The 22,499-nt window shown below is 28.6% G+C and overlaps 1 protein-coding gene across 5 annotated transcripts; it reads left to right on the forward strand.

Annotated features, from left to right (window-relative positions):
* The first annotated feature begins 10,169 nt into the window (after positions 1–10,169).
* CRY1 (cryptochrome 1) lies at positions 10,170–15,377 on the forward strand. Of its 5 annotated transcripts, none has more exons than XM_039041545.2 (5): positions 10,170–11,097; positions 11,578–11,796; positions 12,927–13,633; positions 13,904–14,706; positions 14,940–15,377. In XM_039041545.2, exons 1-5 carry the CDS (start codon positions 10,785–10,787, stop codon positions 14,941–14,943), a joined length of 2,046 nt encoding a protein of 681 aa, XP_038897473.1. In that variant the 5' UTR covers positions 10,170–10,784; the 3' UTR covers positions 14,944–15,377. The 5 variants fall into 5 exon arrangements, 3 of the variants coding, with proteins under 3 accessions (XP_038897473.1, XP_038897474.1, XP_038897472.1); XR_005483986.2 differs by having other exon boundaries at positions 10,514–11,097; positions 13,904–14,788; XR_005483987.2 differs by having other exon boundaries at positions 10,516–11,097; positions 13,904–14,784.
* Positions 15,378–22,499: the final 7,122 nt, after the last annotated feature.

Raw genomic sequence — 22,499 nt, forward strand, 5'->3', positions numbered from 1 at the left:
TTTAGCTTAGCATTTAGCGATTAATCTACGATTTAAATTTTGTTTTCACTCTTATATACTGCCATATTTTTTATGTTGTGCAAATAGTACTTAATACTATTTTGTCCAATATACCATTTTATTGTACAAGCTATATATATATATATATATATATATATATAATTACTCTAGAAGATGATTGTTTTGCTAAATAATAATAATTGTTAGGAGTAGATTTGGACTAAAGGGCATAATCAACTTCACGTAATTTGCTAACTATCTGATCAAGAAAATAGCGAAACTCGAACTAGAAAATCATACCCTAATACTCAATTATGCATGGAAAGTGAGGAGTCTGGTCCAAGACCCAAATTGACCTGCTTGGTCTCGGTCGCAACCTCATCTTTGGCCAAGAATGAGGTTGTGGCCGATCTTCCTTGTTTGATGAATGGGGCATGTTCCAACCTAGTTGGGTCTCAGGAAAATGATAGTTTGGGTCAAAGATCCAAACTAACCTCCTCAATCTCGACCTCGATCAAGGATGAGGTCGAGGCTTAGCTTTCCACTTGATGAACGGGACATGCTAAATGCATGTCATGATCCATTTGACTCAGGAATTGAATTAATCTAATATGTATATGGACGTCTTTGGTCAAAATTTCATTATAAATACATCATTAACTTCAAAAAAAGTAAGTTAATTCTCATCTAAAAACTCTTAAGTTAATTCTCATCTAAAAGCTCTTGTAACAACCAAAAGTCTTTTACTGTCTTAAGCATCAGAGACATTATGGTAAGTACCATACCGGTGTCTAAACTTTCCTTGTTTTGCAAGTTACATGTTTCCTAAATTATTATTTCATCATTGTCGTCACGTAAAGGTCAGATACATTTTTTTTTTTTGTCTAGATTTTGACATCAACCATAATAAAGTGGAATCTAATATCTTAACTTTCTTTTCAACGCAGGAAAATGCATATTTGATATTACCACATAGTCTCTTAAAAGTTAAAAATCAAATTCAATAAAAAAAAAAATATCAAAGAGGAGACATGACACAGGCATTTTAATAATGATGTTAGTGATAATTATTGTTTCTTTTTCCTTTAATACATAACAGATCCAAAAAAGATATTTTAGCCATCCATCACAATTAGTATACTAACATGTGTTACTTTAGTCCCTAGGCCACATGAGTATTGTTCATTAAATAAGCAAAAACTATATATATCTGTGAAATTTCTAATAAGAATTGTTATTTGACAGTAAAAAATAATTCATCATTGAACTTTTAAATTGATGTATATTTAGTATCAATATATTTAAAAGACTACTATGCCAAAAAAAAACTTTCAATTGAGTATCTATTTAATAAGTCATGGTCGTTAACTACATCAATTTAATGTTTATGCCTAAAATTAGTACACTACGTAATCTCTAAAATATTGTTGGCATGTCATATAAATGTTAAACTTTAGCATTAATAACAAGGATGTTCAATACAAATTGTAAGTTTATATCTCATTTGATAACAATTTCGTTTTTATTTTTTATTATTCAATTTTTGAAGAAGGTGTGTTTCCTTATTATTTATTAACTATGGCATTTAACCCTATTATGAGAGAGTAGTTTGAGACATTCCACCAAGCAAAGTTGGTACAAGCAAGCACGTCAACACGTCCGGAGCAAGCACGTTGACCTTAGATTTTAAAAACATTTTCATAAGTAGATAATAAAACAAAAAAGAAATCATAAAATATATTTATAAGCATAATTTTCAAACATTAAAAAATCAAATGATTATCAAACATGATCTTAGTGATCTAGTAATAAGTGATGAGAAGCACATGGAAAATGAACAAACACAATATCTAAAAGTTTATTAATCAAATAAAAACTATTTAAAGTAGGGTGATATTTTTTTAAAAATTCGTTTGGGTGCATATTATATAATTTTATGTTATATAACTATTTTATATTTAATCTTGAAAAAGAGAAAAAGAGAAACAAGAAACACAAAATAATTTTTCTAACAAATTTTTATTTTTGTTTCTTCTTCTAAAGAAAAAATAAACATAAATAATTATCAAACACATTCACGTTTCTAATTCTTACAAAACATGTAACAAAAAAATAAGATGAAACAAAAAACATAAATGTTATGAAATGGAGTCTTAATGACCAAATCTACAATTTAATTCAGACTTCTTCAACTTTGTAAATTAAAATGAAATACGTTTATTAGCCCATGTATAACTATTTCTATTATACATTTCTAATGTTTTTTTTTTTCTGAAAAATGATATATTCATAATGTTATCCTACAAAAAAAAATAATAATAAATGGAGCATAAACCAAAGAATGAAATTTTAGTATAGAGATAAACCTAATGTTTTTTAAATTTTGGTTGCAAATAAGTAATATACATTACATTTTTCCATAAAAAAATTCAAATTTGATAGAAAATTGATGTGATTGATTACGTGGAGAAGAAGAGGCAATTCAATTTTTATCGATGAAGTTGATGGTCTATCATACATTTGAAATGTGTGGAATAGGAAAAACTCTCTAGTAGTTGTGGAATCTAACTCGTTTAGGTTATCTAGCTCCTAAACCATTTAGAATATGATTTATATTGAGATTATCTCTTTTGTTGAGGGGGTTCTTGCTATTATTATTCGGGTCCATGTTTCTTTTTTTCGTTATATCTCTAGAGAAGAGAACAAAACTGCTCATAACCTAGTAGCTTTGACATCTTCTTTTAGATTGTTCGGGTTTTAAAAAGAAGTCTTTCTTCCTACCATTTTGTCCCTTCTTGAGAGGGTTTGATGTTTTGGTCTTGTTGATGGTTTTTTCTTTTTTAGAAAATCCAAAAAAATAAATAAATAAATAAAAGATTGATCGATGAAGTTTGAATAGTAAGACATAAATGGAATCTAAGTCTATGAATAGCCCCAAAGTCCAAAGACATGGAGGCGAAGGCCCACCCACAATCCCAACAAGGCCAACCAAAACGGAGTTTTCCCAATCCTCTTCCCGATTGGGGATATCTTTCCGCCTTATGAAATTACCATTTTAACCCAATGTAATGATCATTTCTTTAAAGTTTAAATACTAATTTAATCTTTTATACTATTGACGTTTGTTCATTCTGATACTTATACTTTCGACTTTAGTTCGTTTTGAACTCTATATTTTTAAAATATTTATTTTGGTCTTTGTACTTTCAGCTTTGGTTTATTTTTGTCTTTCAAAATGAATCAAAGTGAAAAATATAGAGATCAAAATAGTATTTAAACATTCTTTTTATCATTAATGTTAGGGAAAGGTTTGGAGCACTTGAGGCATTAAACTGGTTATTATAATCATATCCTTACGTGACATTTTAGTCTATGAATCATATCATTATGCATCAATTTAGTTAATGAACTTTAATAAGTTGATAATTTAGTTCTTGTAGTTTACAATTTATAATGATATAGTGTTTATCATGAACAAGACTATTCAAATGTTATGAAATTTAACTTTAAAAAATGTTATGAAATTTATTACATATGTAAATTGATAAACTGATTAAGGGTAAGTTCGTTTGTCAATTATAAAGATTAAGGTCTCATCAGGATTGTGTTTGTTGGAATAAAAAATGATTGGGAGAGAATATTAAATGTTTTAGATCATTTGGTAAATTTAATTATTTATTAGTTTATCTAAAATCACTTTTCAAATTATGGTTAGGTTCAAAATCACACTACTAATAACTTTTGAATTTAACTTATCCCTCATTTTTCTAAATTACGGATATATCATTTTGTGGTCTTTTCTTCACAACATTTAAATTGATTCAATTTTTTTATAACAATTTTTTGTTTAACTTTTATAAAATAATTTAGATGGAAGTAACTTTATTTTTAATTTAAAGCATGTCAAATTTTAAAAATAATTTACTTACAGTAAATTTGATATAAAGTATCAAAATAAAATAATATGTCTACTTCAGTCATTATAACTAAATCACAACTATTAATTTATCAAACACTATAATATACTTTTTTCAAATTTAAATTGAAATTTATCAAATAATATTTTTACTTCACGATAGAGTTAATTTTTCTCAAAGCACTATTGCGATAAATTATTTTGAAAACTACAACAATTCCAAACTAATCGTAAGTCTATAGGTAATCAAGATTGACAATTAAATTTGATGAGATTTTCATTATAGAAACTAAACTGTTACAAATTTGAAAATATAAAAATGCTCTAAATTATTACATGCTAAAGATCAATGACTAAGTGATTACTGACTTTTACAATGACAAATTCATTAAAAAACAAATTTCGGAAACTAAGGTTATGTTCTATAACTATTTTGTTTTTTTTGTTTTTTTTTAAATTAAGCTTCATTTTCAATTTTCTTCCTTTGTTATCCATATTTTATCAATGATTTAAAAAATCAAGTCAAAATTTGAAAACTAAAAGTACTTTTTAAAAGTTGTTTTTGTTTTTTGACTTTGGCTCATAATTAAATTATTGTATTTAAAAAAAATGCAAATCACATTAAGTAATTGAAGAGAAAATAGGCTTGATTTTCAAAAACCAAAATTAAAAAAAAAAAAAAAAAAAAAAACAAAATGGTTACCAATTAGGGTCTAAATAGTTGTTTTTATGAAATTTTAGGAATCAAAAGTGATTTGTTATCATAATTTTATGTTAAGTTACAAATTTAACCCCTAAAATTTGAGGTGTGTATTTGATCCCTAAATTTTTAAAATTACAAATTTTGTCCTTTGAATTTTTCAAAATTTACTGACCTACTTAATACAAAATTGAAAGTTTAGAGTTTACTAAAAATTCAAATATACAATTGAATTAATTTTTAAGATTTCGAAGAAGGTAATTAGTTTTTTTTTAAAAAAATTCTTTTGTATATAATTAGGCACGGTACTGGGTTGTGATTATTTTGTTTTCCTCGGTTCTAACTTGATATATACAAAAACTAAAAATAAAAAATAAAAAAACAAGAAGAGTACATCTTGATTTTGAAGGTTCGACGTTGGCTTTGTTCTTCTCTCTCTCTCTCTCTCTATATATATATATATATATATATTAATTAATAGTCTCTTAATATTGTTTATAATTTGTAGGTTTTATATGAATGAATATATACATAACAAATAATCGAAATAATATTTATGTATTTATTACAAAATCGATAATTTAAAAACATAAAAAGGAACGTAGAGATAAAGAAAATCAATACATAGATATACGTGATTCACTAACGGTGTGTTACCTACGTCTACGAATAGAGAAAAAACAATATTATTAAGGAGAATGTTTTCAGAAAATTGCATCAAACGGTGCCTCTAGGATTACCCGTACTTGATTGTTTGAAGTGTCAACAAATAAATTCAAGACATTCCAATAATATTATTGATGAGACTATAAAATAATTTAGCATTTTTTTTAAAAAAAAATTATAAACAATATTACTTTTTACTAAATGAGATTAAATGACAAAACATTGATTATTAATTTGATGGTACATTGAGGTCGGGTAAATAAGTACACGAGTGAACAACAGTTAAATTTGGACCATTTTAACTATTTCAAATCATTACTTGATAATATTTAAATTAAATGTATAAAATGATGCCTAACTTTATAGGTAATTATTAAGTCCGTCTTAAATAAATTTTTTATTTTTAAAACTATCCTTCATGTATTAGAAATTTTTAATTAAAAAATTTGTTAAAATTTATAAATGAAATGTGTTGATATAGAACCAACTCAATTTTCCATTAATGTATTTGAAATATGAATATATTACTTTAGTGACATGTTCATCACCCCTTAACCTTAATATTTTAAGTTATTTGTTTTATGGGCAATTTAAATTCTCATGGAGTGGCGATCTAAATTATTGTGTTTATTTTACGATATTGTAAGATGTCCTAACATTTTGAGATTCACAAACATCTTAAGATGCTCTTACGCTGGAGTGTATTTTGAGTTTGGATGTCCTCCTGAAATATGGATATTCGAGATTTTCATGCTGAGGATATTCCCATTTTACTTTTTTTTTCACTTAATATATATATATATATAGTATTTATTACTTTTCTCTAAGCAAGGTATTCAAATTAATATTTGTTTCATAAAGAATCTTAAAGTATTATATATTATTTAGTTACGAAGAGTACCATATAAAAACAATACAGATTGTATTAATCTAAAAAATTGAAAAAAACAAATATATGTTATATAAATTTTAATTATGTTAAATGAGTTATAAATTAATATAGTCATAAAGTAATTTTTGGAACATTATGTAAATTTATGACATTTATAAGAGTAGAAATTCTACGAAACAAATATAGTTATCAAAGTATTCATAGATTACTGCAAAGATATTCAAACAAAACAAGCATAGTTATCTAAAGATGACATTTGTACTATCGAATATCTATAATTTCGGATATCTAAAGATTTAAATTATCTATATTCCCAAAAAGAACAAACGACCCCTAAGAGTAATAATATATAGGTGAAAATGAAATGTAAATCTACATATCATAAGTTGTAGAACTATAGCATTTATTTGATAAAAGTAACCACGATGTGGCTGACAGTTATATTTCATAATTATGAGAGACTTGCAAATTATTGAATTCACACATCCAATAGTTATTATCGACTATGGGTGTTCAAAAAATTCAATCAACCACAAAATGAACTTAGCACAATGGTAATTAGTATAACCTTCCTCTCTAAAGGTTGAAGGTTCAATCTCACATCCCTTGTACTAAAAAAATATAATCAACTCAATCCAATTCATATAGTTTAGATTGAGTTATTAACTTCATTATTTAATAAAAGTCATTTAGGTTGAATAAACTTACAACCCACTTGATTGAGTTTGGTCTAAACAATGTTTCAACTCAACCCACGAACACCCCCGACAATCTACTAAATAGTTTTAAGGTTTAAAAATTATTTTGATCCATATACTTTTAGTTTTTGTTTATGTTGATCCTTATATTTTTAAATTTAATATTTTAAAAGTACGAATATCAAAATAATAAAAAATAAAAAATATATCGATAAAAATAAATATTTTAATAGCACAAATATCTAAATCAACTAAAGATAAAACGTCCATGAACTAAACCTAGTTTTAGAATTTTAGGCTAAAACTGAAGTAAGAATAAACAAAATGGCTCAGAAAATACAAAAGAAGTTATAAGTCTAAAATCCAGCTCGAATGTATGTACTATAATTTAATTTTATATTTTAGAAAAGCGAATTATGATCCCAGTGATAGTTGAATCAATCTAAAATTATTGTCAAAACAATAAAATAAACCTTTTTTACAACAAAAAACATAAAATAATTAATTATACATAAATTAAAGATGGGGTTACGTCCAAACTATTGGATAATTATGGAATATAATCAAAGATGGGCAATTTAGTGGTGGGATAATGTCTTTTCAACGGTTGACTGATAATAAAAAGCAAAAGTAGTTTATGTTTATCGTGAATATTTAATCCTCAATGGCCAGAAAAAAGAAAAAAGAAAAAAAAACTATTTTAATTCAAGTTAATCGTGATGGAAAAATCAAATCATCAACTTTTAAAAATTAATAATTGATATGTCGAATTGTGTTTGAATTTTTTTAAAAAAAAAGTATTTAAAAAGTTTTTTAATATAATAATTACGTAAATAGATCGACTAATTTATCTCCACCTAATCTAAACATTAAATTATATTTGAACTGTAAAAAAAATCATTTTAATTTTTTAGTACAACAATTATATAGATGAAGGTTGAATTTCTGATTTAAAACAACTTTTAATTATTGTTGAACTCGATTTTACTTTGACAAATTCAACTTAGATTTGAGATATAATGTTGGTGTATAGTTTATGTCTCCCATTTTTATCTTATAATCCTCCTCAAAACCAAACTTTTTGGTACTAATATTTTTTTAATGTTGTAAATTTCTTCTAATTATGTTTTTTTAAAATTATAGTCAAATTATAATACTGAAAATTAGTTTTTTTTTTTTAAAAAAAAATTAGGTTTGTTTTAAAACTTCTAAAATTGTTCGAAGTGGTAAAAAGTAATATATATATATATATATATATATATATAGGTAGTAGATTGACTATAGTTTTAAAAAACATTATTTCCAAAACTTAATTTTGTTTTGAAACCTTTAACCATGGTTTTCAGTTTTTTTAATTGAACATTTTTATCCTTAGGTAAATTTTAGAATAAAAATAAAATTATTTAAAAAAAAAACACTGGACTTATTTTTTTAAAACAGTTAGTAGGCAACAAAACAAATAATTCAATAGTAAAAATATGTTTATAAGCTAATCTTCTTTCGGGAGAAAAAAAAAAGCTTATCAAACATGGGCTTAAAAATTGAAATAAAATATAATTGCTAAAAACATTTTTAAAAAAATAGAGGTTAGACAAAAATACATTTGAATTTCATCTCTATTAAGAAGAAAACCCCACAATTCAATTCCCAAATAATAATAATAATAACAACAATAACAATAATCATAATATAAAGAAGTTTCCACATAGTGTGGTTATTGAAATTACTTAAACTAGATCATTTTTAAACGGTTAAAAAATGTTTCAAGTATAATAAAATATCTATCTATACATAAGTTGGTTCATTTTCCTTTATTTGAAAATGACCCTAAAATAAACTCATTGAATTTATATTTCAACAATTAAAAAAAAAGGTAAATTGTAAAATCCACCCATAAAATATGATGTCAATTACAATTATACATTCAAACTTTCAATTATAAAAATTTAATCTTCAAACTTATACAAATTTAAAATTAGATCCTCAAATTTATATAATAATAGAAATTGTAACAATTCTATAAGTTGATGATTCATTTTTTTATCATTTGGTAGTCTAATTTCTATAATTATTGTAAATTTGAGGGTTCAATTCTTATACTTATATAAGTTTGAGGGCTTAATTTTTATAAATAAAAGTTTGAGGGTATAATTACAATTAAACTATGTATTAGAGATAGTTTTTGCAATTTACTCAAGAAAATACATTTATATATAAGTGGAACTCTTCTACTCACTTTGACTTCTATTTTGTTTAAGTTTTGTCATACTAAGAATAAAAAGAGTATAAAATACATGCGTATAAAAACTCATTTTTATTTAAATATTTTTTATAAAAACTTATTAAAATGATTTTTTTTTTATAAATTAAACACTTGAAAATGTGTTCTAAATATACTTTTAATCTCGGAGACGACGTGTTAAATTTATCTACAACTATATATATATATATAGTAAATGATATTGGAGATGAGTTTAGTGTCAATTTTCAAATGATTCTAATAAAAATATATTTTAAAGAACCAATTTAAAAATATTTGGTAGAATTTAACATGTTTAATTAAAAAACATAAAAGAAAAGACAAAATTATTGGCAATTAGATGGGAGAAAAGGGATTGGTTTTTGGAAGAGTTTATGATAATCCAACCTGTCAGGGAAAGACGATGAGAGAAGGAAGGAACTAGAGAGGTGGGTGGGATCTTGTTTTTTTCCCTCGAAGATAAGAGGAAATAAAAAAATAAAATAATAAAAAAAATTCTAATTAAAAAAAAAAGAAGAAAAAGAAAAAGAAAAAAAGTCTGTGGCTAGAATTTGCGCATCAATTTGCTGTATCCCTCGTCCCTACTCCATTAACCAATCCACTTCAACCCCATTTTTCTCCCTCATTCCTTTTCATAGGCTTTTGTTCTCAACTTGTTTCAGAAATTTTTTTCCCTAAAATTTTAGATTCATTTCATGCACCCCACCAAAAAAACAATTCTCTCCCACATTTTAAGTAAATATAATTAAATGAAGTTAATTTTTTTTTTTTTTTAAAAAAAACCCCAACTTTACAAAATTGTAGTATCGTTTTTCATCATGAATTTCAAATAAAAATGAGACTTGAAATGGTGTGATGGTGACTTAAAAAGAAATTTTAGGTTGTTGATTTATTCTAAAATGTACTTGACCTCAATTTGTTTAATATTGTACCTAATTACTGTTAGAAAATTTAGATCGTTATTTTGTCGCTCATGACTTAGCTTACAATTCAACGATATGGTTTGAAGACCACCTTCCATAGGCAAATTATGCTTCGATTGGTGATTTGTTGGTTTTTTGAGTTGTTTTGTTTTGTTTTGTTTCTTTCTCTCTCTCTTTTTTAATAATATGTTGAATGGGGAAGATTGAACCTTTAACTACGTGGTTATACTATCATTTGATATTAGTTGTGCTATGTTCATTTTGATAGTTATTTGTTTATTTATTTATTTTTGTCTTTTTTATTGAAAAATTATTTATTACATCAACCAAATTGTCTAACAAAAAAAACTAGTTTATAAAAAAGTCTAAGAGTGAGACTTTAATTTTCGAAATTATACAAATGTTTCTAAAACAATGATTTTATATATATATATATAATTTGTTGAATAAAAAATTATAAGGAATTAGAAAGTGAAATATTTTAATGGGATTCTCCGAGTCCTTCTCGTTTCTCTATGTTAATCCTTCCAACAGTGCCAAAAAAAGCGAAGGGGAAAAAATATAAGGTAAAGAAGCATTTTTTAAAAAAAAAAGGGAGAAAAAAAAAAAAAAACTCTGAGACTCACAGAAGAGAGAGAGAAGGAAGATGGATATGGTTCATTGGTGAGTGACAGAAAAAGGGTACGTGTTTTTCTGGGTTGTTGGATTGGTTGCTTTTTATTTTGTGAGATGTCAGGTGGCGGTTGCAGCATAGTTTGGTTCAGAAGAGATCTCAGGGTTGAAGATAACCCAGCTCTTACTGCCGCCGTCAGGGCTGGCGCCGTCGTCGCCGTCTTCATCTGGGCTCCGGAGGAAGAAGGTCACTATTATCCCGGCAGAGTCTCCCGATGGTGGCTCAAACAAAGCTTAGCCCATCTTGATTCCTCTCTTAGAAGCCTTGGTACTTTTCTTCTCACTAAGAGATCCACCAACACCATTTCTGCTTTGCTTGACGTCGTTAAAGCCACTGGTGCTTCTCATCTCTTCTTCAATCACTTATACGGTCTGTTCTTCTTCTTCTTCTCCTTCTCCTTCTTCTTCGCTTCAATTTCAAATCCTTTCTTGTTTGTTTGTTCGTTTCTATTAGCCTTTTCTAGAATTGATTTTTTTGTTCTTCGATGTGCTTGGAATAATTGTATAGTGATCTAATCTTGCTTCTGTTTGTAGTTTTTTTTTTCTTTTTTAAATGATGAAGATGTTTTATTGATATGTGGGTGACATTAGTTGAGATTTTTATTCATCTGCTTGTCAATTGTTATTAATTACTAGGCGAACTCTGCTTATTTTTTTTTATATAGATTGTCTTCTTGGACTGCTACTTTAAGTGTTTGAGTTTTCATAGAATTGGAAAGAAGGAAGGGTTCTTAAATGGTTGTGATGTGAATAGTTCTTCCTTTAGAATTGGTAACTTATGGTGTTTTCTTTGACATCGTGATAATGATTTGGAAATACATTTCTTATGAAAGCAAATTTGTTTTGTTAGATCCTCTGTCGCTCATTCGGGATCATCGAGCTAAGGAGGTTTTATCTGCCCAAGGGATTGGTGTGAGGTCCTACAATGCGGATTTACTGTACGAGCCATGGGATGTTAAGGATGCCAATGGCAATCCATTTACTACCTTTGCTGGTTTCTGGGAGAGATGTCTCAGCATGCCTTGTGATCCAGAGGCGCCACTACTCCCACCTAAGAGAATAATTTCAGGTTGCTTTTCTATACTCTAGTTTAAATCTTGTGTTTACTTCATTTTTTTTTTTCTTATCAAATATTTGATTGATCGGTAACTTTCTAGTTGTCGTGTTTGTTTGTTCTACATGATGGTTTTCACAAGAGAGAACAATCTTTCTAATCGTGATTCTAAAATATTTGCTTATCCATTTTTATTTTGAAGTTTGAAGAGTAATAAAGCAGCTGGTCCTCGTCCTTTCTATTATATCAAATGTGTTTTGGGTACCACGAAGTTGCATGGTTGGTTTCACATAATTGGTGGAAAACAGATACAATCACTCTTTTCCTACATAATTTTACACTCTTATACAAGAGAGTCCGGTCATCCTGCTTTAATTTTTGAGGACTATTTTACTCGAAGTTCCAAATCGTGATGTTATTTCTTTCATTTGTTGAATCATTAAGGCTTCTGGTTAGACTAATAAGAAAGTAGTATTGCTTGTTACATGTTTGGGTGGCTCGTTCTGGCTTATTATTAAGTTGGTGAATAAACATAGAATAGCATTTGAGAACAACGGCGTTACATGTTGAAATTTTGTTGTCTGATCGAGAAAACAAATAGCCAATGGAGAGAGGCGCTAGGTTTATGCAATTTATTTTATTTGCTTATTTTTTAATTTTTTGAGAGATAAAACAGATTAGATAGCTAACCCGAAACAACAAGGTCAACCTTTTGCGATTCTTTGTCAAGAGAACTTAAATATAGAGTCATCAAACTACTTTTCAGGTTGATATTCTCTTCTGGAGTACTTCTTATCCTTCTAAGAGATTGTTACTTGCAAACTAGTAGACCATGGAAAGGAGGATTCTTCTGAATCTCCGATGTAGATGGTCAAAAGCCACCAATTCCTTTAAGAGTAAAAACTTTTTGGTATGGTTGGGCTTTCCGTGGAACTAAATCATTACATATTTTCACATTTGAAGTATGTGCTTGTTGTTCATTCATTGTTTCTACTTTGGGAATGTAGCATTTTGTGGGAACTTCGACACCACCCCCCCCCAATATATTGCTTCTATCTCTTCTATCTAAGGCATGTATATGTTGCTGTTTTGTGAACATCATCTGTCTTAAATGTTCACTCTACATGTTCTCTTTGCTCCTTTAGGGGATGCATCTAGGTGCCCATGTGACACGTTGGTATTTGAAGATGAATCAGAGAAGGGAAGTAATGCACTTCTCGCCCGAGCATGGTCTCCTGGATGGAGCAATGCAGATAAAGCTTTGACCACATTCATCAATGGACCATTACTTGAATACTCAAAAAACCGTAGGAAGGCGGATAGTGCAACCACCTCATTTCTGTCTCCCCATTTGCATTTCGGAGAGGTAAGTGTGAGAAAAGTGTTCCATCTTGTTCGAATGAAGCAGGTCTTATGGGCCAATGAAGGAAACAAAGCCGGCGAAGAGAGTGTCAACTTGTTTCTCAAGTCTATTGGGCTCAGAGAATATTCCAGATACATGAGTTTCAACCATCCGTACAGTCATGAAAGGCCTCTTCTTGGTCATCTTAAATTCTTCCCCTGGGTTGTAGATGAAGGCTATTTTAAGGCATGGAGGCAAGGAAGAACTGGTTATCCATTAGTGGATGCTGGTATGAGGGAATTGTGGGCTACGGGGTGGCTGCACGATCGGATCCGAGTTGTTGTTTCTAGTTTCTTTGTGAAGGTTCTGCAGCTTCCTTGGAGATGGGGAATGAAGTATTTCTGGGATACTCTCTTGGATGCGGACCTAGAGAGTGATGCGCTCGGTTGGCAATACATATCTGGAACACTTCCTGACAGCCGTGAATTTGATCGCATTGACAATCCACAGGTGCACACACTTTTAGAGTTCTTCCTCAAATGTTCACATGTATCCTCTGAATTTATCTAAAAGCTAATATCTTCCTACTCCTTTGTGCAAAGAAGTTTCTTATTGAAGGTTTTAGAAATGAAATTTCCAAAAATGGTCTTATTTTATAACTGGAACTTTTGCTATCCTCTGCAATGGACTAGACTTAAGTCCTCAATTTGCTTGCCTGTGCTCTTGTATTACATGTGTTTATGAAAGCAATTATTTGTACTAATATTTGGTTTTCTACAGCTGGAGGGTTATAAGTTTGACCCAAATGGAGAATATGTCCGGAGATGGCTTCCTGAACTTTCAAGATTGCCCACTGAATGGATTCATCACCCATGGAATGCACCAGAATCTGTGCTCCAAGCTGCTGGGATCGAGCTTGGATCAAACTACCCTCTTCCCATCATAGGACTGGATGCAGCTAAAGCTAGGTTGGAAGAAGCGCTGTCAGAGATGTGGCAACAAGAAGCGGCTTCAAGGGCTGCGATTGAGAATGGAACTGAAGAGGGACTTGGGGACTCTTCTGAGTCGATCCCAATTGCGTTTCCTCAAGACATAGCAATGGAGGAGGAAGACCTTGAGCCTGCAAGGATTAACGCTCATACAGTTCGGTGCTACGAGGATCAGATGGTCCCAAGCATGACTAGTTCGGTGAGATTAGAAGATGAACCTTCTTTGAATATTCAAAGTACAGCAGAAGATGGTAGAGCAGAAGTACCTACAAATGCAAATCTACCCCAAGAGCCCACCAGAGATGCAGTAAACCCAAGAGCTCTACCAACTGCTCCGACACAGACTCGACATCCCTATACCGCAGGTATAGCCCTAAGAACTTCTGTTGAAGACTCCACTGCAGAGTCTTCTTCCAGTAGTGATGTTAGAAGAGAGAGAGATGGAGGTGTGGTTCCGGTTTGGTCTCCACCAAGTTCAAGTTACACGGAGCAGTTTGTGGTTGATGAAAATGGCATTGGAACAAGCTCTTCATTCCTGCAGGGGCATCAACAGACTCATCAAATAATCAATTGGAGGCGACTATCTCAGACTGGGTAACAACTTGTGAATCATATGCAGTAGAGCAGATAAAATGTTCATTTCTCTGATGGCCATATATCCCACAAGAAGTTGTTGGTAGCTTGGACTTCTTTTTCCGTCTCGAAATTCTTCTAGCAAAAAATATGAACGTTGCGCTGCATAATCATCATCCTATAATATGAAAATTCATGTTTGTTACAGTTGTTTCTGTGTCATTGACATGATTCAATGGGCTTTTCTTTAACAGGTGAGTGGCAAATATGGGAAAACTAGCAGATAGAGGAGGACAATGCAATTTCACTCAATGCTATTCTATAAAGGGTGGTCAAGTCAGCCAGATGGTGAACCAGCAACGAACTAACATGTTCTACTTTCTCCACCAATCTGACTTGACCATTGGTCACTGTCATGTGTATGAAATTCCTAACTGATAGATGCAGTTCATCTGCTGATTGTCATCTCCCTCCCTCTCCCTCTCGCGCTCTTTCCGTTATTACGGTTGTATCATAAGTCTTGCTATGCTGTATAGTGAAAGTTGTAATTTGTGTAGCTGTAACACAAGGGTAGAGAATTGAAATAGCGATTGTCGTCGTCTTTGAATAAACTCAAGTTTGCGACTAGCCCGGATTCTTGTAAGCCTATGCTTAAGCTATGGAAATGTTTCTCTATCTTGCTTGCCTTTAAAGTTCAGATGCCTAACTCTTTCTTTGTAAACAAAAAGAAGAAAGTTGTGAGATTCTTTCTCGGTTTTTATCTGCTCAAGGCTGCCCCATGGTCATTTTCATATGGCACTGAGCAATTGGATCTAGATGAGGAGATTGCACTCATTTTATTTACTAAGATAAATGCTGATCACCATCTTTGCAAGACACCATTTTTCTCTTGATGAAGGTTTGAGATGTTTGAAAAGACAATGTTCTTGTTCTTCCGAATCTTATGGGGTTGAAAACTTGATAAATGTCTTCTTAATCTTGTACACAGTGTCTTCATGGGTTAGATTAAGTTGGATTGGGGCATTTTCAAAACCAATTTAATTATTTGGGTTGTAATTTTTTCAAAGGTATTGAATTAAATGTGGGGTGGGAGAATCAAACATCTAACCTCGAGGTTGAAGCATTATACCTTGAGTTACGCTCATTTTGGCATTGTAAAATTTTCAATCCGAAGAACCTTTATTAAATAATGAACCTAATCTAACCTAACAATGTAATTATTATTTTAAGAAAAATAAAATGTCAATATGTAAAAAAAAAAAATAAAAAATAAAAAATAAAAAATAAAAAATTAAAAAATTAAAAAATTAAAAAAATTATTTCCAATATTGAAATCAAAGATAAACGATTAAATTTCAATGTAAATTACGAAAAGTTACTTTCTAAAGAAAAAAAAATGTCTTTAAAAGTTGTTAGAGAATAAATAATCCAAAAATAATAACTAAATTAAAATGAATATATGCATGTATAATTATATTGTAAGTAAACAAGATATTTTAAATATTAATAATCACTTTAGCTTGATTCACATAAAGTTAAACTAATTTTTAGGTGAATCCATAAACTAATCCAATATATCAAGTTTTCATTTATTTAAATGCAAAATCAATTAAAATGAGTTGAAAATTCAATCCAAACCAAACGAGTTGGGTTTGCTTGATTGAATTTCTCGAGTCATTGAATTTTTCTTTAAAAAAAAAAAAAAGGAAAAGGAAAGAATCATCTTCTCACAAATGACTTAAAAATGAATAAAGTTCAATATGACATAGCTTTGTTCGACTATGTTTTATGCTTGGTCCGAGAAATTTTCTTTTTCTTTTCAACAAAATGCATAATATAGCTTCTTTTTTTTTTTTTCCTTTTACAGGCCAAAAAGCCTATATTCCCTCAACCATTAGTTGTTTGATTAAGGTATAGTTTAGAATTGTTGTAGCCTAATAAATTTCAGATTAAAATATAGAAAGTTAGCTTATAGTGATCCAAAAATTAGTACAAATTTGTTGCAAAATAATTGTAATAACCAAAATAAACATGTATTTTCGTTAAGCATGAGACATGAGTTGTATTCATTTTTAACTTCAAAATGTTTGTAAGTTAATTATATACAGATTTATACAATTTAATAAAAAAAATGCATGTTCTAAAAACACCTATAAGTAAAAACTTAGAGATCAAAAAGGTAATTTTACCTTTACTATAAATGATTTTATATCTTACATTTTTATAGAATGGTTTAAATATTTAAAAGTGATTATACTCATCGTAAATATGTTTTCTTTCTTCTACCATATATATTGAAGATTTTCAGTTAAACATCTAAAATTCAATTTTTTTGGATAATTTCTTCAAAATTAAATTTTAAGTTAATCCAAGAATATTAAAGCTTTAATTTATTAATTAAGATGGAATATTATTCTAAAAGTTATTTCAACACACTATTAATCAATCTTCTTGGACATTTTTTTTTTGCAAATATTCAACATTTGAAAGAAAAATAAAGCATCAAATGAACTGCACAATTTGAGGAGGGGGAGGCATCAGATTCCATTCTGGGACCACTAAGAGAAAGTCAACACTTAAATTACCTCAAAAATCATTTTTTTTTTCTTTTTTATTAAGTTCCCTTTATTATAACTTTGAGCTACGTTGAGCCAATTCTAGATATTTTAATTCATTTATATTCTCTACTTAGTGAGATCCTAGAAACTTTAAACATATGAATTAGTGTCAATATAATTTTGTTTTTAAATTTTTAGGCTTGTTTCTATTTTATTTTTAAATTTTAGGTTTGTTTTCCTCTCAAAATTTTAATTATAATTATGATTTTCACGTTAGTTAAAAGAAACACTTGAATTTCTAATCAAATTATAAAAGTAAATAAAAGTTTTGATTTTTCTTTTTTGAAAGTTTACAAAACTTGTCTTGGATTTTGAAAACGTTATTAAAAAATGATAACAAAACATAAAAATTTATAAATTATTGAGGGTTGTTCAAGACAAGGCTCAAAGTCCATGGGCAGTCTAGCCCAAAAAGTATTCAGAAAAGAGCATAAGAGAACATGCATCCCAAAAGAGGTATGTCAATGCTTTGGGATTTGGGTCCACTAGCCTAGCCGGTAAATATATAACAATCGAAAAATAAACGAGTTGAGGTTGATTTGACACTCTACAACCTTGAACGCCGTAACATCCCCGACACTACCTGCCATCACACACGAACATGTGTTAGAGGATAGACTTATAAATAGCCCTTTCAACCACCCTACAAGGAGGGTAAGTAATCTCAAAAGGAGAGCGACAACCTTATTGTAGGATCAGTTTGGCAATCCTAAATAGGGTGAATAGGGTTTATAAAACTAATTTTTTTTTTTTTCAAACATGAACCCAAATTAAGCAAGTTAATACACTTTATGATAGTAAGTAAATTAAACAATAATTTCATGCAAATAATTTAAATCCAAAGCAATCAAGAAATTAATAATAATACTTTGAGCACCAATTAGTATAAGAGTAATTGGTAGTAAAGGAGGTTTGTTATTATCAATGTATTAATTAATTAGAGATTAAAGTCCAAAAAACTAACAATTTCTCTTTTATTACTAAACATTCACTTCTTGTACTAACTTAGGCATCAAGTGTAGTAGGCTCAGCACTATATCGATATGAAGATCTCTTACGAAGATCAACTTGACTAGATCAAGACCAGACTACAGAAAAACGGGTTATAGGTCAAGACCATCAGGCACCCACAAAGCAACTCAAGACGAATGAGATCCTAGCGCCAACATAAGTGAAGACGACGGTATTTATAAACTCAAATTTAAAAACCTTGATAGTTAAGAAATAGGTCTAAATTATTAAACTTCAAATAATAGAATTAAATATTCGTTCTGATCTCCTCCCATTCATGTACTTGTCGATTTAACCTGCCAAAATAAGAAAGTATTGGTCTCATAGAATTAAAATGAGAACATCGAGAATAACTTCATTAAAATTTAATTAATTATTTTTTTTCTTTACAAATTGTGATTTAGAGTAATGTAGAATTAGATTCGAGGTTTGATAGGCAAGAAATAAAAAAGATATTAGTATAATTTCCACAAAAATGAGAGGCTTGAGAATAATAATATGTTTGTGTTGGGTTGCTTTGAAGGAAATTGTGATTTCATACAACAATTTTGCATGCTAAACATGTGCTAAATTTCTTTTTGTAATATTGGCTATATAATTAAAACAATAGCACTTAGATTCTTTCAAAAATAAATAAAAAAATAAATAAAACTAACTTATTTGGATCAAAGTAAATAAGAGAATACCATATATATAAACAAAATTATTTAGGCCTCGTTTAGTAACGATTTTATTTTTTATTTTTGTTCTTGAAAATTAAACCTATGAACAATACTTTTACTTCCAAATTTCTTCATTTGTTATCTACTTTTCACTAATAGTTTAAAAATTCAAGCCAAAATTTGAGAATAAAGAAAAAATAGCTTTCTAAAAATTATTTTTTGTTTTTGGAATTTGGTTAAGAGTCCAAACATTGTACTTAAGAAATATGCAAATCATTGTAAAAAATATGAATGAAATAAACTTAATTTTCAAAAACAAAAATAATAAACAAATGGTTACCAAATGAAATCTCAATCGTTTGAGTAGTTTCGCCTCACCATCAGACAAAAATTTAGCTTGTGGCAATACTTTCATCTACAATCAACGAATACCACAACAAATTTTGATACAAACATTATTTTAGTCTCTAAACTATAAGGCTTGTGTCTATTTGATAGAACTTTTAAAAGTATCTAATAGATCTTTAAAAGTTTGATAATTTAAGTCCCGTTTTTGTTTTTGAAAATTGAGTCTATGGACATTACTTCTACCCGAAATTTCTTCCTTTGTTATCTACTTTTCGCCCATGGTTTAAAAAAACTTAGTCAAATTTTGAGAACTAAAAAAAATTAGCTTTCAAAAAGTTGTTTTTGTTTTTATAATTTGGCTAAAAATTCAATCATTGTACTCAAGAAAGATGTAAATCATGGTCAGAAATATAGATGAAATAGACTTAATTTTCAAAAACAAAAACAAAAAATTAAATGGTTACCAAACGGGGTCTTATTAAGTAAAACATATATATCTAATTGATTAAGCTTTCAATTTTGTGTCAAACAAATCTTTGAATTTAAATTTTGTCTAATCGATTTTTTAAATATTTAACAAATTTTAAGACTTACAAATCTACTTGGCACAAAATTGAAAATTTCAAGTTTCATTAGACAAACTTTTAAATTTGGACATATTAAATATAAAATTGAAAATTCATAAATTTATTACTAATTAGACACAAACCTCTAAGTTCAAGAACTAAAACTGGACATATTAAATATAAAATGAATGTTCATAAATTTAACTAAAAAGGTACATATAAGATCGTTAGAGGCTAAAAAATATGTTTTGAAAATTCAGTAATAAAAAATACATATTTTTCAAAAACTCGGATAATGAAATGGTAATTTTTCCTTTTACTTTAGCTTTTGCGAAAATTGAAAAAGAACATTCATTCGACCAATGTTAGCGAGATAAAAATAAGAAAGTGGTAAAATTATAACCCAAAATAATATGAAAAGAATTTTTGACATAGAAAAAGAAAACAATATGAAAGGACTTGAGTTTTCAGATTTTTGAATTAACAATAAGATGATTGTGGCTCAAGCTTTGACTCGCTCAACCGACCGTCTAGTCAATTCTCCTTTCTCACGCGCTTTTGATTATTTGTGGATTTGTTTCAACTCATGACGTCATTATTTGTTCTTATTTTGCCAAATCAGCTCCCTCCCTAATGGATAGTTTCTCTCTTTTAAAGTTTAGATTTTTCCATTTACTATTTTTATTATTTATTCTATTATTTTTGTTCTTATTCTTAATATAACCATCTTCTGTTAAACCAGCCATTTACTCCCTACAATTTTAACTAATTTCAATCTCGTCCTTATAACTCCAAAACTATTATTTTTATTCCTTTTTTTATTATTATTCTTGATATTTTTTTCAATGATATAACATTATAACCAATTAAACTATGCTCAAATTGTCACTTCCTTTTGATTTACCCTTTCTCTGTTTGATCAAATCTCTTATTTCTTATTATTAGAAGTTATTGTGTGTTTTATAAATATTAAATGAAAAATAATAACCTATTTCACTAGTTTTTTTTCACTCCATCAACATTTTTCTCCAAAAAAAATTATATTTGCTTGTTAGCTTGAGACCATCCAACAACCAAGAACAAATAGTATTCAAAATTTTATATTAACATATTCTTAAAACTATATAAAAAAGATATTTGCTCAATTGTAACGTGTCATATTCATTCACAAGATAAATAATGGTCCATATTTAACTATTTTTCTTAAGAATATATATATATATATCATAAAACTCACCATATATAAATTTGACCGTTAGTGTATTTAATATTATTTGTTATAGTGTTTTATATTAAGTTATTATGCTATTATGTTATATAACTTCTATTTATTTCCTATATTGAAAAGTTCCCTCAATATCTTTTTAATAGTATTAAGTGTATGGTTGTAGGCCATAATCTAATCAACATTGCAACTTTCCATCTATTTTTCTATCTCTCTATTTTTCTTGATATAGCCACCGGTGAATCTGGAGCTCGAACTCCTCTTTAACTTTATGTTCTTTATAATATATATATATATTGACATAATATTAATATTAGTAGTTGGCATAGTGATAAATATGACATCAAAACCCTTTTAGACCTAGTTTCAAGCCCCACTTTTTATATTTATTTTTTCAGATTTTCCTTCCTTAATAGCCATTCGATTATTTATTATATAAATTCAAGGGTTGTCACTTATTTGATATGTTTATTATTAGTTACGTGAATAGCATTCTCTTCTTTTGTTTCTTTTCAATTATGTCATCGTCTACTAAATATAATTATGTCGTAGTTTTGTTTAGGTAATCTAATCACTGTTTTAATATTAGTTTGACCCATTGAAAGATCATAAGCATATTTGGTGGCAAACGGAAGAGTTCACTTAGCTTTTTCCTTTCCAGAATTGATGATTGAAAACTTGACGAAATGCTAATAATAGATCAGTACAAGTTTAATTAAACAAATCCATTTAGATTATTATAATTTAATTTATAATTAATTAATTACTGACTTGTATTAATTCATGTTAAATTAAAATGAAATAAATATGGAAAGCGAGTGGAATAGGAAGTTTCTTGGTTGCCTTCACACTTGGCCTGGCCAAGTCCCCGGTGGTCGGTGACTTTGTCTGCAATGGCACTGCCACGTGTCAAAGTCATGTACTTAACCGAGACATGCGGAGTTATTGCATGTTTCTCCTAATTTGTTATTAAAACAGTATTGTAAAATGTTGATAAAAACATAAAATTAAAAAATATCAAATTACTTCAAAGTCCAATCATTTAAATTAACTAGTCAAATTGAGCACATGGTTTCTATATCTAAAGAGTGTTGTTCAATCTTCCATCCTATATTTGAATCGAAAAAAATTAAATTAATAAAAATCTACTCAAATTTTTAATATCGTTCGTCGTTTCACAATTATAAAAGTGGGAGCATCGAATTATATAAGATAGTAATTAATACATTGAACTATATCTAAATGGATAATTCAAAGAAAAGTTAATTAGAAAAAAAAATGAGCTAAGAATGGCACAAACTCCATTTCTTTACTTATTAAATGATCTAACAAATACAAATCAATGACTAATCTAAACTTACCTTATCGATAAATATTATTATTT

The sequence above is a fragment of the Benincasa hispida genome, chromosome 9 (genome assembly GCF_027475165.1).
Source record: "Benincasa hispida cultivar pf3 chromosome 9, pf3_genome.v1.1, whole genome shotgun sequence".
Classification (NCBI taxonomy): Eukaryota; Viridiplantae; Streptophyta; class Magnoliopsida; order Cucurbitales; family Cucurbitaceae; genus Benincasa; species Benincasa hispida.

Excerpts from the sequence above, each read along its gene's own strand:
- CRY1 (XM_039041545.2), top strand. The coding sequence starts at position 10,785 with ATGTCAGGTGGCGGTTGCAGCATAGTTTGGTTCAGAAGAGATCTCAGG. Across the intron at positions 11,797-12,926 it reads ACCTAAGAGAATAATTTCAG|GGGATGCATCTAGGTGCCCA; the intron begins GTTGCTTTTCTA and ends TTGCTCCTTTAG. Across the intron at positions 13,634-13,903 it reads ATCGCATTGACAATCCACAG|CTGGAGGGTTATAAGTTTGA; the intron begins GTGCACACACTT and ends GGTTTTCTACAG.